The sequence below is a fragment of the Astatotilapia calliptera genome, chromosome 15, assembly GCF_964374335.1.
Source record: "Astatotilapia calliptera chromosome 15, fAstCal68.1, whole genome shotgun sequence".
NCBI classification, from domain to species: domain Eukaryota; kingdom Metazoa; phylum Chordata; class Actinopteri; order Cichliformes; family Cichlidae; genus Astatotilapia; species Astatotilapia calliptera.
In genome coordinates, this window is record NC_137436.1 from 38406075 (window position 1) to 38421789 (window position 15715).

General features: G+C 40.7%; 1 protein-coding gene across 2 annotated transcripts in view; it reads left to right on the forward strand.

The window, feature by feature from the left end:
- The window catches only part of LOC113037124 (arf-GAP with coiled-coil, ANK repeat and PH domain-containing protein 2), a 45724-nt gene that overhangs the window by 10482 nt on the left and 19527 nt on the right, over window positions 1–15715 (forward strand). For both annotated transcript variants that reach the window (XM_080289606.1, XM_080289605.1), the window contains exons 2-8: window positions 3517–3574; window positions 6854–6973; window positions 7653–7706; window positions 9393–9451; window positions 10505–10688; window positions 13076–13120; window positions 14076–14171. In XM_080289606.1, the coding sequence (XP_080145732.1) occupies window positions 3517–3574; window positions 6854–6973; window positions 7653–7706; window positions 9393–9451; window positions 10505–10688; window positions 13076–13120; window positions 14076–14171 (616 nt within the window). The remainder of the gene's footprint in view (window positions 1–3516; window positions 3575–6853; window positions 6974–7652; window positions 7707–9392; window positions 9452–10504; window positions 10689–13075; window positions 13121–14075; window positions 14172–15715) is intronic.

The window sequence follows — 15715 nt, forward strand, 5'->3', positions numbered from 1 at the left end:
CTTTAAAACCAGTTGGTTCTCTGAGAGATTTCAAAGTAGCCCCATGATGATGATCCCACCACTGTGCTTCATAATTAGGATGATGTTTTGTTTTTGTTGTTGGCCTTTTTCCCCCAGATGACCTGTTTTGACATTTTTTTCCCTGCTTCCTGCTGATTTATGATGTAAAGCAGTGTGAAATTTGACTGTCATACCACTCATCACAATTCATGAAACTAACCTGGTGACAACTCTATTGAAAGGAGTCTTATGAGGCTGTGATAAAACCGTGGTTCACACTGTCCTGACTACAGACTACAGAAAAGAGGGCTTTGTCACTTAGTGGATTTTGTATCACTTTGTTTATGTAGAGCAGCACTTGTACAACCCACACTTAGAGTTTGCTCATTAATTTAAATGCCTGCATTCAGGTATCTTTTAGAGAGAGTTTTCTTTGTCTATTTTGGTGACTTTAGTCTAGTAGGGACCACATTTTATGACTCTTCAGTGTCGATCTTGGTGTTTCCAAAGCTTTGTGGCTCTTCTTTCCTCTGCTTTCTCCTCTTTTGCTCATTATCCAGTTTCAGCCTGGATATGCTCCAAGTTCAGAGCTATGAGGCAATAGCCCAAATGTTCGTTTTGCCAAAGCCCCTCCTTTTCTTATCCTGTCAGCACTTTTGCAAGTTTAGCTTGCAGGCTCAGCTTTTCAGATTAGAAGGAAATGGTCTTCTTCTTGCGGTTACTTGGAAAGCATGACAGTGACTGACTGACTGACAATTAAAACAATTGTTTCTAGGTCTGTTCCTGAGATTGTATCTGAGTTTTCCAGTCTTCTTTCATTTCAGTGATGTTTATTATAGTTCATACTTGTGACCTGGATACTAAATGTTGTTGTTTGCCCCTGGGCAGAGAAATCAAGTGACTTTTATCAAGCAAGAACTGGCCTGACAAGATGTTAGATAACACATAATCAGATAGTAATTTGACTGACTGACAAACACAGTCTGTTATTGGGTAATTTTATTGTAATAATTCAATTCACTTTTTTGTAAAGTGTACAACTAAAGCTTTCCTTAAACATGTTTTAACTAACTCTTCCTTCCCTCTGTTTTTAGTGTTGGCAAATGTTTGTACTCCTTACGTTTGTACTAACTACATCACCAAGCAAAAGTCAAATCCTCCTGAAGTCGGACGCTCGACACGGCCGGCAGAGCAGTGGTGATTCTGTGTGAATCACTGGAGAAATGTCCTTTGCCCGTGGCAGCAGAGAAAGACAAACGGGGCTTGTAGCATGTTCTTTTGACCACGGTTAATATCTGTGTGAGAGAGGCACAGTCATCTATTGCCTTTGACCCTGTTTCTGCCCTGTTGGACTACTTAAGACCTCAGTTCACAGACTTTACTTGGACTGCTATTTAAGACTCATAAAAAGAAGCACTTTGCTGTCTTCCTCCTATACTTATTATGAAGCACAGAAGACAAAAAAAGATCTATTCAGCTAATGTAATTTTATGTTAACATGTATTAATCAAAGTACATGAGATTACTTGTGCAATAAAGTACATGTTGCAAAGCAAAGGACTTCTCTATGTGGCAGGTTCTTCAAGCATTTAGCTGAATAAGGCATATATCAGTTTCTGAAAGCTCAGCAGTTTGATTTTGGCATTCCCACAGTTGAACTTACTGAGTGATGGATTTGCTGTTCATGCATGATATTCAGATTAGCCTTACCACCAGGTTTATCCTATGCGCCTTGTAGCATAGCCAGCAACTCAAGCTAATTCTAGTTTATAGTTTTAACGATTGTGACTGCTGCATCTGTGCATCCTGCATTAAAAAACAACAACAACAACAACAAAATCCCTTTCACATACAGAAGAAAGACGAGGACATGTAAATAACAATAAAATTAAGTCATACAGTTGCACTTCACAGTATCTGCTGTTCAGTATGCGCATACATCCAAGCCTCTCCTGTTGAGGGATCCCCGGCACTGACCAGATGTCCACGACTTAGTTTGATGCCATATGGGAGAACAAACAGCTACAGGGGGTTTGGAGAAAGCCGTCCGCTGCTACTGCAGGGTGACGTTCTTAATCCCTCTGCTTTACACTGACACATGGCACTCATGCACTGCACTGCATGATGTTGGACACATTTTTTCCTGCAGTAGAATAAATTGTATTTGAAATGTAAAACTGTTGTTCTTATCTTCAGTGAGTTTATGCTAAGGGCGATTGGCTGATAGGCCTGAAATGGAGAGAATCGCCATGATAAGAAACAGATACTGTTGTATTAGTAGATGTAAACAGTTTTAATGCTGCTATTGTCTTAAGAATAAACTTGCCTCAGTGTTGATTACTGCTGCTAAATGGTTATAAATGTGAAGCATGCATTATCTAAAGGCCACATCTGAGCTGCACTGCATAACTAATGATACATGACTTAACAGCAGCGCATTCATTAAGTTTTCATAATGTGCCACCACTAGCACCATCATTTCAGAGCTTTTCTCCTATTTTAAATGTGTTTTTCTAGGATATGTGAGCTTATATCGTTGCAGTGCACTCCTTAAATTGGTGTTTTAATGCTAAAGGCGCTGTTGTGTTGTATGTTTTAGATGCACCTTAAAGACCTTGTTGCTTTTCTGCAGATACATCTGTGTCTAATAAATCCATATATCATTATCAAGTGTTGGCATTTGCCATGTTATTTCTTATTATTTCTTTACTCCAGATTAAGCATAAATAAATGCAGTTTTAGAAAAAATACTCTTTGTCTATCCTGCATTAAAAAAGCCTTAGTAATGCGATAATTAACATCAAGGGGAGATTAATCCACAGATCCTTTGCTGGGATGATGTATTTGTTATTCTTCTCCCTCTGTTGTGGTATCCTGAAGCTCGTAGGCTGTCGATCTTGTGGAGAGGCGAGCTGTGTCTCTGTCACATTTTAGAGGGCAGGACGCCAGACCTGACTTCAGGCCCAAAATGGCAGCTCTCAGTTTGTCTGCTTCTAGACGTCTGTCTGTGTGTCTCACGTGCTCGAACGGGAGGATATTGTCATTTACTGCAGCTGCCGCTTTCAGAAACTATAATTGTGGAATACGGGAATGTTGGGGGAACCGAACTGCTATAATTAAATTAAGTTCTTCTTCTCTGTCTGAAAATGATCAAGATGTTGAATAAAAGACAAATATTTGACCCAGTTTCAGTTGCATACGTGACAAAGATGAAGCTGTGTGGCTATAAATTATGTTGCTTATATTGGCATGCAGTATATTGCTTCCTTTTTACTTATGATCAACATAAGTGCCATAATGCGGAACAGAGATTAACCTAACTGCTCTGTAGACACAGGAGGGTTATAAGGAGAACTGTGATAATGGGATGAAGATGAAGGGTATGCATGCTTTCCAGCAGAATGCCTCTGAGTACACCTTCTTTCTCTGTTTCACAGTTCATGCATCCGAATGTCAATGAAGTATTGAGTCATGGTTGCGCTTCACTTCAAACCTTTGCATTTTCTGTCCTCACAGAGCCACCATAGAGGAAGTGGAGGGGGATGTGTGCGAGTTGGAATCCAAGCTTGACAAAGTGAGTACCGCCCATGAAAAAACATTGTTTAATTGTTCGTTTTCTCCACCGTGTGAGCCAGCAGCAACATAAGCCATCCTGTAACAGGTCAGGTTTGTCCTCGGACTTGTCCTCGCTGTATTCCTTGGCATTTCGAGCAAGACTGAATGAAAGCAGACGAGTAAACGCACTCGTTACCCTTCCAGCAATGTGATGGTTTACTTGGACCAGATTAAATATCTATCTATATGCCAAGTCTTTTATTGTAACTGTGGCATTTTGTTGATCAAAATCATACGTTTGTAAAATCACGAAAAGGGATGTGTGCCTATTATTAGGGATTTGAAAAATGGATTTCATGGAGGGGCCAAATGAATTCATGATAAAAGACGAGGTTAATGTTTTAAGAAGAGTTTCCAGTTTTTGTAATAGGTCTGGATGAAGTAATGCAAAGTAGTATACAAACAAAATCAGGGTTATTCACACACTCACACTGATGCATGCATCGCCTGTTGATTGGTAGACGACCCACTCTACTGCCTGGCTCAGCATTTACTCACCATTCAGCATATTTATTCTTTTATCAAAGCTTTTTATTGTTTTGCTTATTTTTAATAGGAAATACTCATGCGTAGGATGGTATTTACAATCGTATTTAGTGGTACAGACTTGGGTTGGACGACTGGACGAATATATCGACTATCAATGATAGGCTGAGCCCATCGGCCATCATTTTTACAAGGGGCAATTTAATTATTCGTCCATGAGTAAGTTTGCTAATAAAGATGGAGCTAATAGAACCAGTCAACAGAAAGGGGAAAAAAAAAAAAAAGCTCCATCAAATGCTTGTTGATGGAGCTGCAGAAGCTGGTGATAGCCTAGCATACTCAGCCGGATGGTGGCCACGTGCATGCTCATGCAAGTTAGCTGTGTTTGAGTAGTTTGCTCGCACTATAGGTCTGCACAGGCGGGACACTGCTTTGGTTACATCCTTGAATTGACCTCTTTCATCCCAAATTGGCGACTTTATATATATATTTATGTGCTGTCAGTGTTAACACGTTAACATAAAATTTTTACATGCCGCCCAACCCTAGTACAGACTGTTAAGCACTTGATGAAATCCATATTAAAGCTACAGAATTGTTTCACACTTGATTACTTATTAAAATTAAAAAATAATTGGCTCAATAACTTTCTGTGTGCAGAGATATTTCGGGAGTGTTATTTATAGTCCTGAGTCCTGAAGAGTGCCTTTGGTACTTTTCCCAGCTTTTGTGCAGATTTCTTTTTCCCCCCCAACAATCAATTCATGCCTTTTGGGTTTTTTCCTGTGTAACTGACATTAATCCAACCAAACAGAGTCATGTTTATCAACGGTTGTACCGTCTTGATGCCACAGAGCCCACAGAATTGTTCTCTTGCTTAGAGTGAGACCGTAGAAGAATCCAGTTCTTTATTCCTCGACTTAGTCTTACAGTGTTACTCTTACACCCTCCTCCTCACTCCACCTCCGTGACTCAGCCTCACTTCCCCTCTTGCTGTGGAGAGGAAGGATCTGCCAGAGAGTGGGTGTGTTTGCGTGAGTATGGCTGTGATAGTGTGTGTGTGTGTCTGAGTGTGTATGTGTTGACTTGGGTGAAGTGAAGTTGTCTTCAGATACCAGAGTTCAGCTTTTCCTTCAAGCTTGCTTACCTGTGTGACCATAACGTGCACAGCCATGTTGGATCAGAAGTAAATCAACAGAGACAGTGTACACATTACATCTGCTCTCATACATCCTGTTTCCAAACAATGGAGTAGAAACCTTTCACATACTGGTGTCTTCTGAATGGTGTCACTGTGGTTCTGTTTCTGTGAAACTGTTGCTTCCCTCATCAGTGTTAAGTCTCTTTTTATGTTCTGGAAATGAACCAAGAGAACAATGAAAAAGCATGTCTACCTGAAGCATTCCTGAAGTGCTACAAGAAATTATTTACAGAGCAACAACAGAAAGCGAATACATCTCTAGATCTATGGGTGTTTTTTAAACCAGAGTGAGACCACCTCCTCCAAAGGGTCTCGGTGTGCGGTTACCTCGTTTACATCTGCGCAAATGAACATCTGCACAATGGATTTAAACAGACTAAACACCACAAATGTGAAAACACCCTAACAACATGCAGCAGGGCTGAGGCAGCTGTAGTGTAATCATATTTAAAGATAAGTATTTTGTTCAAATGGAAAGGAAATGACACGTGTGCATGCTGGAAATGTGTGTAAATGTGTGTGAGAGTAAGGTGTTGACCCACTTGTCTTGTGCTTCTAATGTTTTGTAGCACTTTCACTTTTTTCCACTTTGAGCCTGTCTTTTTCTTTTGTATCCTCACTGCTGAGACGGTTATATGATTGGGGGAAAAGAGCATTTTTTAACCTCCTAGGACCTGGCGTCCACATATGTGGACGTCACATTTTGGGTTATTTAGGCCAAAATACTCAATTTTGCTCTACAAGAGCCTGATATCCACTTACGAGGACATTATACTGCTACTGTTCTATCAAAATTTTAAACGAATATCCTCATTTGTGGCTCTCATTTTTCTTAGAAACAAAAATCAGGTAAAAAAAAAATCTGGTAATTCTTTGTTTTTACATTCATCGTGTCCCAATCAGCCCAAATATCAAAGAGAAATTAAAAATGCTGCTGTGAAAGAGTTCGGGTCTTAGGAGGTTAAATATTAAGCGAAATGCTTCATTTTGAGTGACAGCATTGCTTATTCTCTTTCCGACTCAAACTTCACTCATAATTAGTCGTGAAGCAGGGTCAGTCTGCGTTTGATCAGCTTTTAGGTGTTCATTAACATTTAGTAATTGTTGAAGGAAGCTGCTTAAAATTGGCATTTTCTTAGCGTGTCATGTAGCTGCTTTGGCTGTAGATGCACATTCAGCCTCTGTGTCATCAGCTGTGTGGGAGTAGATGGAGAGTGGCCAGAATTTGTTGGGAGTTTACATAACCTGGAATTATCTTTGCCCTCAATGAGTCAGAAGGGAAAGAAGTGGCTGTTGTTAATTACCAATAAACTGAGTAAGCACTGAGTATCTTATATTTTAGTCCTTTTCTGTGCGTTTCCAGTTTCCACAAAAAATCCCAAATCTATTTTCAGCAGCAGAACTCCACTGTTATTAATAAGAGACAATGCCCTGAAGAAATCTCTAGCACTGTTTCTAGTTTATGTTCACTGAAGTGTTTCTATTGTTAATGCATTTCTTCATTTCTCCGTTACCCCCTCGAACACTGACGTCTGCCTCTTTCCTTTCTAGTTGGTGAAATTGTGTATCGGGATGATTGATGCTGGAAAAGCCTACAACGCAGCTAACAAACAGTTTGTTAATGGGATCCGGGAGCTTGCACAGCAGTCCACCAAAGATGAGGTCATTGAGGTAAACAAAAATATAATTTTGCTCCATCTTATCTGCACAAAATGCTTTGAAGTATTTTTTTGCTTCTTCTCCAGCTTGTGTTGTGACAGTCCTCCTGTAATATCCAGTAAAACTTTGAAAACTCTACATCTCAGTAAAATAAACATCACAGATGGTGTAAAAGCATTACTGACTTCATGAGAGTCCCCAGATGTGAAGAAGCCTTTAGCTCTTTGTTTGATCACTCTAAATGGGTTTCACTCTGCATCCATGGTGAGATTTATCCAAGTTTGAAAACTGAGGGCTAGCAGAACCTCGCACTGTCCGCTGGGTCTCGCAGAGGTCAGATGTTTTGTTTTGTTCTCTCTTATAAATTTTGCATGCCGAGGCAAGCACTTCCTGGCTGCCTTTGTGTATTTTGTTCACCGCCTCTCCCTTTAGGTTTGAAGCTGAGCCACTGCGTGTATCTGAAAAGTGTAACTTAGCCAAAAGAATTCTTTCCCAAAGTGCTATTGTTGCTTCAAAAACACCAGGGTTTCCTTTCTCTCATACCTGAGGAGCATTTGTCCCTGCAGCTGTGGCTTAGCAGGCATTTTGAACCACTGGTTTTAATTATATTTGACCTTGTGCTGTTTTGTGTTTTATTCTTGCTTTGTCTCTTTGCCTGCCTTCATGGCTGTCCTCTTCCTTCTCTTCACAGTCCAGTCTCACAAAGTTTGCCGAGAGTCTGCAGGAGATGATCAACTATCACACGGTACGCTGACCAAAACCGGATGCATGTTTTTTCCCCCCCAAGTGACTATAAAATCCAGATCGTTTAAAAAAAAAAATCCTTGTGCTGAGAAAGAGAAGCAGAAAATGTCCAGTGAACATGTTTTAAAAGCTTAGCACAGAACTGAACTATGGTGGCTGAATGTGAAGAAAGTGGCTATAATAAGCATCTTCCTGGGGGAAGATTTCATATTGCTGTAAAATATGTGAAGCAGGGTGTTGCTAAAAACACACAGGAAACAATGCCTATTGTAAACAGTGGTTTTAAAAAAAGCTCCTTGGGTCAGCTGCAATAAATTCCTTTTTTATTCATTGTCAGCCATCATTAGTCACAAACGCTTTGGGATTTCTTGTCTTTTGTTACAAAATAAAAATAATTCCTGGAGTAAAACGGTCCATGATGTCATAAGCAGATCTGGTTGTGTGTGTGGGTTGAAATCCATCTGTTGGAATAAATCATCCATAACTGGTGTAAAGTGTTTGTGTGTTTAGTTCATCCCGCAGACAGGTGAAGAGCTTTAGTATAATGTTGACCATAACAGATGTGTTGCATGCTAGATCATTTAAAATAAACCAACATGATGCCTTTTCCCCACTCTTCAAGGAGCCCAGTAGGAGAGATCTAATTATGTGATTATTCCTTTCCTTCTTAAACTCCCTACTTGTCAGTCTCTGGTCGGCATTAAGGTGGCGCTTGAAACTTTCCTCTGTTGGGCTTCTCATTAGGCTAGAGCCTCTTTCTCTACAGTGAATTTAGAGAGTCCCCTTGTCAGGAATTATCTCCACTACCTCTGCCTAACATGTCCTGATTGAGCCTCCAGGCGTTAGCGTTGCACTGTGATCGTTACTGCTAGTTGAAATACAAAATTTACAGTTGAATAGAAGTAACATGGTTACATACTGTAGTTTCTAAAGGCTTTAAATTTTAGGTGAGGCAACATAATGTAGATGTTGTCACCTCAGTGAGATGTTTGTTGCCTTTCAGGTTTGGTTAAACTGACTTCTGCACAGTTTTAGTTCTATGTTTAGGTCAGACTGCAATTCCAGGATATTTAGTACTAGTTAGTAGAGATATTAACTTAGCTGCCTTGTTCCCTAACAGCCTGAGACTGTTACTCATTGGTGGAGACTGCGGTCACATCAGCTGATTGTCAGATAGGATTTTGCTGCTCAGCGATCTTTCAGCACGTGATCTCCTCACAGTGCTCAATCTGTTTGTCAGTGAAGGCCTCTCCGCACCACACTGCTCATATTGTCTGTTTTTGACTACAGATATGCGCCGAAGCCTTATTTAATGCATTCGTCTGGCTTTTTTTTCCTTTTGCTTGGTTCAGCTCATTTTTAAGGAAGGATGCAGGTTAATGAGGGTATGACTCATGAGCGAGAATAAACGAATCACGTCATTTCTCGTGTTTGTGTCTTTATGAGGGGAGTTTACAAAGTCAGCGCGTTTGAGTAAATTTAGCTGCTTAATTGCACCCTGTGATGTTAACAAATGTCCTCCTAAGCAGATGCTGACAACTAACTTAGAAATCACACGGGGGCTTAGAAAGAGAATAAAATTGTCAGGTTTTTGTTTCTTAAGTTCCTCGACATGTTTAGAGAGAAACCTTTTCTTCAAATGGGAAGGAGCAGTCACTCAGGCTTTCTGTCTGTTTTTGTTTCACAGATATTATTCGATCAGGCCCAGAGATCAATCAAGACGCAGCTTCAAACCTTTGTCAAAGAGTGAGTATTAATTAACCACAGTAAAAACTGGTTAACTTACCTTTCACAGCTTCAAACACAAAATATTCAGGAGTAAATACACTACAGGATGATGCGGACAGCATTGTCATTAAATTGCATAAGAGAATATTTTTATTTCTATGTAGGCTTCATAACATCCTCCTCAGTTCTCCTAATTTAGCTCAGAGATTTGGGCAGCTTGTATAATTACAGGAAGGAGTTGCTTCTCTGGTTTATTTCATTATAAGGATTAGCAGTTTTTGCCTCTGGCACATCAGGACTAAACACCCACATCAGCAGCACTTATACTTTACTCAGTATCTTGTGGTGCTCAAATGTGACTTAATCTCACTCAGGAAAATGGCTGCAAATGATAAGTGTGGGGCATGTGGTTAACAAGAAGCAGGTCAAGGAGTTTGCCTTTGTTTTAAATTGACATGTTCCTGTTGCCTGACCATTCTCGTGCTCATTCATATTCAGAGATTCCTGTAACTATGGACCTTTCCCTTTAAACTTTAACGTCTTAGATTATTGAAGTCCCACTCTTCGTGGAAACTCATTAAAGTTTGTCCTAAATTAGGGTAAGAATTCAGTCTTTCAGTGCAAGCTTTCGTCTTTCACATGTTTATAGTCTAAAATGTGACATTAGCTGTCGTGTCTCTTGAGTTCTGACACTAAATGTTGAGCTCCTTTGGCTTTATGCTCGTACAGTTCAGTCCTACTCGGCCACCAAAGTTTGTGGTTGTTGTAAAACGCATCACGATTAGTATAAACGATCATATATGATTGCTCAAACTGCTGAAAAGCCCACATCCTTTTTATAAGATTAATTGGACACAATTGAAAGTGGCTTTGTCATAAGGCTATAAGTTATTGTCCGTCCGTGCAGGCTATAACCTCACATTCACTTCTATGGTCACTTTAGATTCACCAGTTTACCCAAAGCTTTGCATCACTTTGGACTGTGGGAGGAAGCCGGAGTACCCTGAGAGACGCACAAAAACCCAGGATCTGCTGTCATGTTTATACTAATAAACCTCTCTTCCTTTGAAGTGACCTGCGTAAGTTCAAAGAAGCCAAGAAGCAATTTGACAAAGTGAGCGAGGAAAAGGAGACGGCGCTGATCAAGAATGCCCAAGCTCCCCGTAACAAGCAGCACGAGGTGGAGGAGGCCACCAACATCCTCACTGCCACGCGCAAGTGCTTCCGGCACATTGTCCTCGACTACGTCTTACAGGTACAGCCCGCTGGATGTTGAATGACAGCAAGGGATGCACTGACATGTGGCCTACTGTGCATTTTAAATAGCAGTAACAGGGTTTTATGCTTACACGTAGGATGATCTAAAAAAAGAAATGCGGTGCTATTTCAGGGAGATTTTGACTTGAAACTGAGGCAGTTTTCAGTCAGACTATATTTATATATAGCAACAGATTGCTGACATTCAGCTTTTAAGTATGGATCTCAAAAAAGCTGAGGTGCACGCTGTCATGTTCAGAATTTGGATGAGAACTTATTATTCAGCATTTAATTAAAAAATGCTATTTTTGCACAGGAATGCTGCGTTTGATTCTGTTTTATCCAAAGTGAACAAAAAAAGTACTCAGAAAGAGGTTTAATAACCTGGTTAGTCGGAAAAGTTTCTTCAGTTTCCAAAATCAGTTTTTGAATTAATGTTGTTCGTCTCCTTTTGCTCGTTTTCTTTCTCATTTTCTCTGTCAAAGCCACTTAGATATTTTCTGCTGTAACCTTACTCAGTGCTTTTGTGCCATTGAATCCATCAGCTCTGCTCTCAGCCACAGCAGTGCTGATGAATGCTTTGTGGTTTCTGATAAGGCAGCTGGCGGCCCTGTTATTGAATCTCCCTCCCAAAAGAACAGACAATGCTGTATGGGCACCCTTCACTCCTTGAGCAAATGAGATGGTGAATTGAAACCAAACTGGAGGTTTTAATATAGGTTTGGCAGTCTGCTCCAGTGGCCCACTCTATAATCACCATCTCATAAAAAAAAGAGTCCTGGCTGTGAGAAACGAGTCTGGTTTTTATCTCGCTTTTTAGTGTGCTTATAGGAAATCTATAAGCTAGCAGCTAGCTCAGCTGATTTTTAAATGGGTCTCCATTAAAGTTTCACATTTGGACAGTGCTGTCAGCACTTTAAAAACTAACTTCTGCAGCGGTGCTTGCAGGAAACATTTGAGACAGACTTTAACTTTATTTTATTTTTTGTGCTTTTTAGTTTATTTTTTTCATCTTTGTGGCATTTGTGCTTGATTATACAGTACGCAGTTTATAGTGACATGCAAGATGGTAGCGGGAGAGGAAAATATATGAGTGAGGTTGTAAGCCAGACTCGCATTCACGGCGTTTTAAGAGTGAAGCATGTCTCTTTTACTATGCTGTGCCACGTAGAGCTGCAGCATAAAATATTAAACTTCAGGGATTTCCTGGCTCACTGATGGTGAAGTGTGCTGCTAGTCTGGAAAAATGGAAAAGCATCTCGCTCAGTAACCCACCCCCGTATGTTACCACTTCTATTGTTTTCACCACTATTAGAGATAAGTGAAAGTTGTTTGTGCGTAAAAACTTGACAAACCAAACGTGACAAATTGAAATGTTACATTCCCACAAGTTTGCAATTGCTGCAGCTTTACAAACCAATTTCCAAATAACTGCTCTGATAGTTTGCTTGCGGCTGTAGTGTTGACACTATATTGCACACTGAGAGTTAAATAACCATCGTTTAGAGGTGCTGCTTTGGTCAAAGCTACTAATTGACTGTAATCGAGAAGGAGGGGGGCTTGTAAAAGTCGCGATGCGTCAACTGTTGTGGTTTGGGGATGGAAAAAAATAAGCTTCCTCCCCAGGATGGGAGTTAACATCTGTGTATAAACACAAGTGTGGTTAGAGTCGCTTGAGAAAATTGCCTTAAAACCTGCAGCCATGAAATTACTGCTGACCATAAAAGACATTTCCTTTACTTTTATTCTCCGGGGTATTGAAGCATGGTGACCCTGTTTTCACTACACAAACAAAAAGGGGCCGCTGGACTTAGGTTAATTCAGAAGTATGAAGCGAAGTGTGGGATTACTTCTGAAGCTGGCCTTCCACCACAACACATCCCTGCTCTGCAGCATTAAGCTATGAGAAAATCCAAGGCCAGATGAGGACGGCGGTAATTAGTCTGGACGAATGGCAGAGCCTTCTTCACAAACATTCACACACAGAAGGAGACGGAGAGACAGGAGGCGATGAGGCAAAGATGAAAAGTGAGACAGGCTTCAACCCACATCCCTAAACATGAGGCAGAGGGCTCCCCCTGGTGCTGGCATAATGAAACGCTGCCTATTAATGCTGAGGGAGATGGTGCGATTTTATCCAGCCTCAGTAGTAGTCATTTCACGCCTGTCAGCTTTCTTTGATTTTTCTCAGGCACTTCTTTTTGTTTCATCTCCACCAGCTCGTCTCATTTTCTGTTCTGTCTCACGCTCTTTAAGTCTTTCCCCCCCATCTCCACTCCACTTTTTACTCTCTCTCTGCATTTTTCTGTCAGATACCGCATTGTCCCAGATATTTTCTCATAATAATCCCTACTTCTCACTGTTTTGGTTTTTATGAACTTTCAGATAAACGTGCTACAGTCCAAGAGAAGGTCGGAGATCCTAAAATCAGTAAGTTTACTCGTTCTCTCAAATGAAATGAGCTTTCTGTTCTGGGTCGTTCACTCTCAGTTCATCAACTGCCTCCCACATGACCAGATTTGCCTGGAAAAATTCAAATAGGAAGATTCATGTTGGGAAAATGACTCGTCAAAATCCCAAATGTTACATGTAATATTAACAGAAACCTGCTCTGAGTGAAAGGAGCAAGACAGATGAAAATGTGTTTTCATGTGTAAGCTTCATTATCATTAAATAAACTCTCAGTCCCCTGACTGTACACTTTTGGTTTTTTCAGGCCTCCTAATCTGCTGTCAGAGATCAGACAAATACATCCAAATATTCCTGTGTTAACTCATTATAGTCCTTAGTTCTTAGAGCCATAAGATGAGATATTCGGCCTAAATGATTTCGAAGGACTGAGCTCAGATAGTTTTCTAGATAATGAAAATTTAAAATGCCTCCTTTAGCTCTTTCCCTCCATTATTTGAGGACCTCTCCTGCACTCTTAACGATGAGATTTAACGCCTCGAGATATATCAATAAAGCTGGTGTTTGATGACTATTAGTATAGAGTCCGGGTTTTTCCAAGGGTAGCCCTGGTAAGCTGTAGAGAGAAATCACAGCCAGTCGTTGTGTTTTGAAGCAGGCTTGAAACAGAAACTGCTCAGTTCAGAAAAGAGAAACCATGATTACTCCTACTTGGTGTTCAAGGGAGAGTTAAAAAATGATGCTGGAACGCTGTAGGATGTGACACGGGTGTTTTTAGACAAAGGATTTTAAGGGACCTTTTACAGTAGGGAAATTTTGCATGCTTCCTATTAAGAATGAGCTTTTTCCAGTAGAAAGACAAACCTGTGATGGTCACTTGGGGTTTTTTTCTGTTTAAATTTGATGAATGGAGATGGAAAGACCCTTCTTCCTCTTAAGTGTTTTAATAAACACGTTGTTGTTGTTTTTTTTATAGATGCTGTCCTTCATGTACGCCCATCTGACGTTTTTCCACCAAGGTTATGACCTCTTCAGTGAACTGCAGCCTCTTATGAAACAGCTGGGAGGGCAGGTACAGGCTACACTCTGCACACACATGCACCCATAATTAGGGTTGGTGTGTTCCTACGTTACCTGTATCCAAATATAAAAATCTTCCAGGACTTTCAGACACTGATGGATCCAAACACACAGCCACAGTTAAAAAGGCGCTCATATTTGTACATAAATATATCTATCTGCCGTTGTTCCCTTTTGTTCCTTCGGCTTGCGCAGCGTACGTACAGCTCGCTGCTATTTTGGTTTTATTCTTTCTAGTTTGATGCTCTGCATAAAACGAATCCACTGCAGTGCTCGCCGCTCAGCCACGCCTGTTGATTAATTGGAAGATATCGTAAACTCGTGATGTTATTTTTAGAAGAGCAGCAGAATAATTGCTTTCCAAGTTTACATAACAGTGCACTGTAAAGAGTAAACGCTTTATATTATGAGGGAAAGACTAATATTTACATTATTTTTTTTTCTAAAGAAACAGGTTTGCTTGTCTTTCTTTTTCCATTAGAGCAGGTGTGGGGAACTCCAGGCCTCGAGGGCCGGTGTCTTCCAGGTTTTAGATCAACACACCTGAATCAAATGATTAGTTCATTACCAAGCCTCTGGAGATGTTGCAACACTTTACTCTGAAACTCATCTCTTCACATTGTTGTCATGCTCATCTGCTTTGTTGTCACCTTTCATTTTAACTTGTGTGTGTGTGTATTTTTAAACTAGTATTTCTGGTAATGACAATGCGAAAATGCTGGCATCTGCCCAACCATAAGTTCAGCTGCAAATTGAGGTCGCCACTCTTCTCCCTCTGTGTTTGTGTTTCTATCTCGTCCGTGTATATGTGTGGGTTTGTGTGTACTGCAGTACTTTCGTCAACTCAGTTTCCACCCTCGTGTGTGTCTGTGTGCATCCTCTCATAAACAAAGCCCTTCCTCTGAGCCTGAATGTTACTTGAAGATTGTAATCACAGTGAAGCTTTTACATTTAGCGGGAATGAGGAAGAAGGTTGTGAGCTGGAATGGGTTTTCCCACAGTTGGACTCGGAGGGTTGACAGTCAGCTGAGTGAAAGAAGCAGGGCTGTGGAATATATAGGCTGTTTGCTCAGAGGCTGAAGCAGCAGACCAGGACCAAGGAGAAAGGAGTGCAGTTACAAGAGGCAGAGCAGTAGAGAAAAGAGGAGCTTGTTGAACGTATAGCCAAACTGTGAAAGAAGGAAATGCAGTGTGGATTTTTTGGGGGACTTTTTTGACAGCCAGATCTGAGGAGCCCATTCAGCAGCTCTTAATTGGGTTGGAGAGAAGCGTGTGGTTTCTTACCCTTGTGTTCTGAAGTTGGAAAATTCTCATTGACAGAAAAAAAGAAGAGAGAGAAGCGAAGGAAGGCTGGACCTCTTTGAAAAGCAGATTTTAGGAAAGGATAAGAGGCAGAGTGTAATCTTCTTGAAGCTAAATGTGACTGAAGAAGCACAGAAAGGCATGGACTCGAAAGACCGACGGAGAGAGAAGAGAGTGTTGTGTGAGGAAAAGGGGAAAAAAGGACAGAACTGAAAAAGACCCTGAAGACGGAGG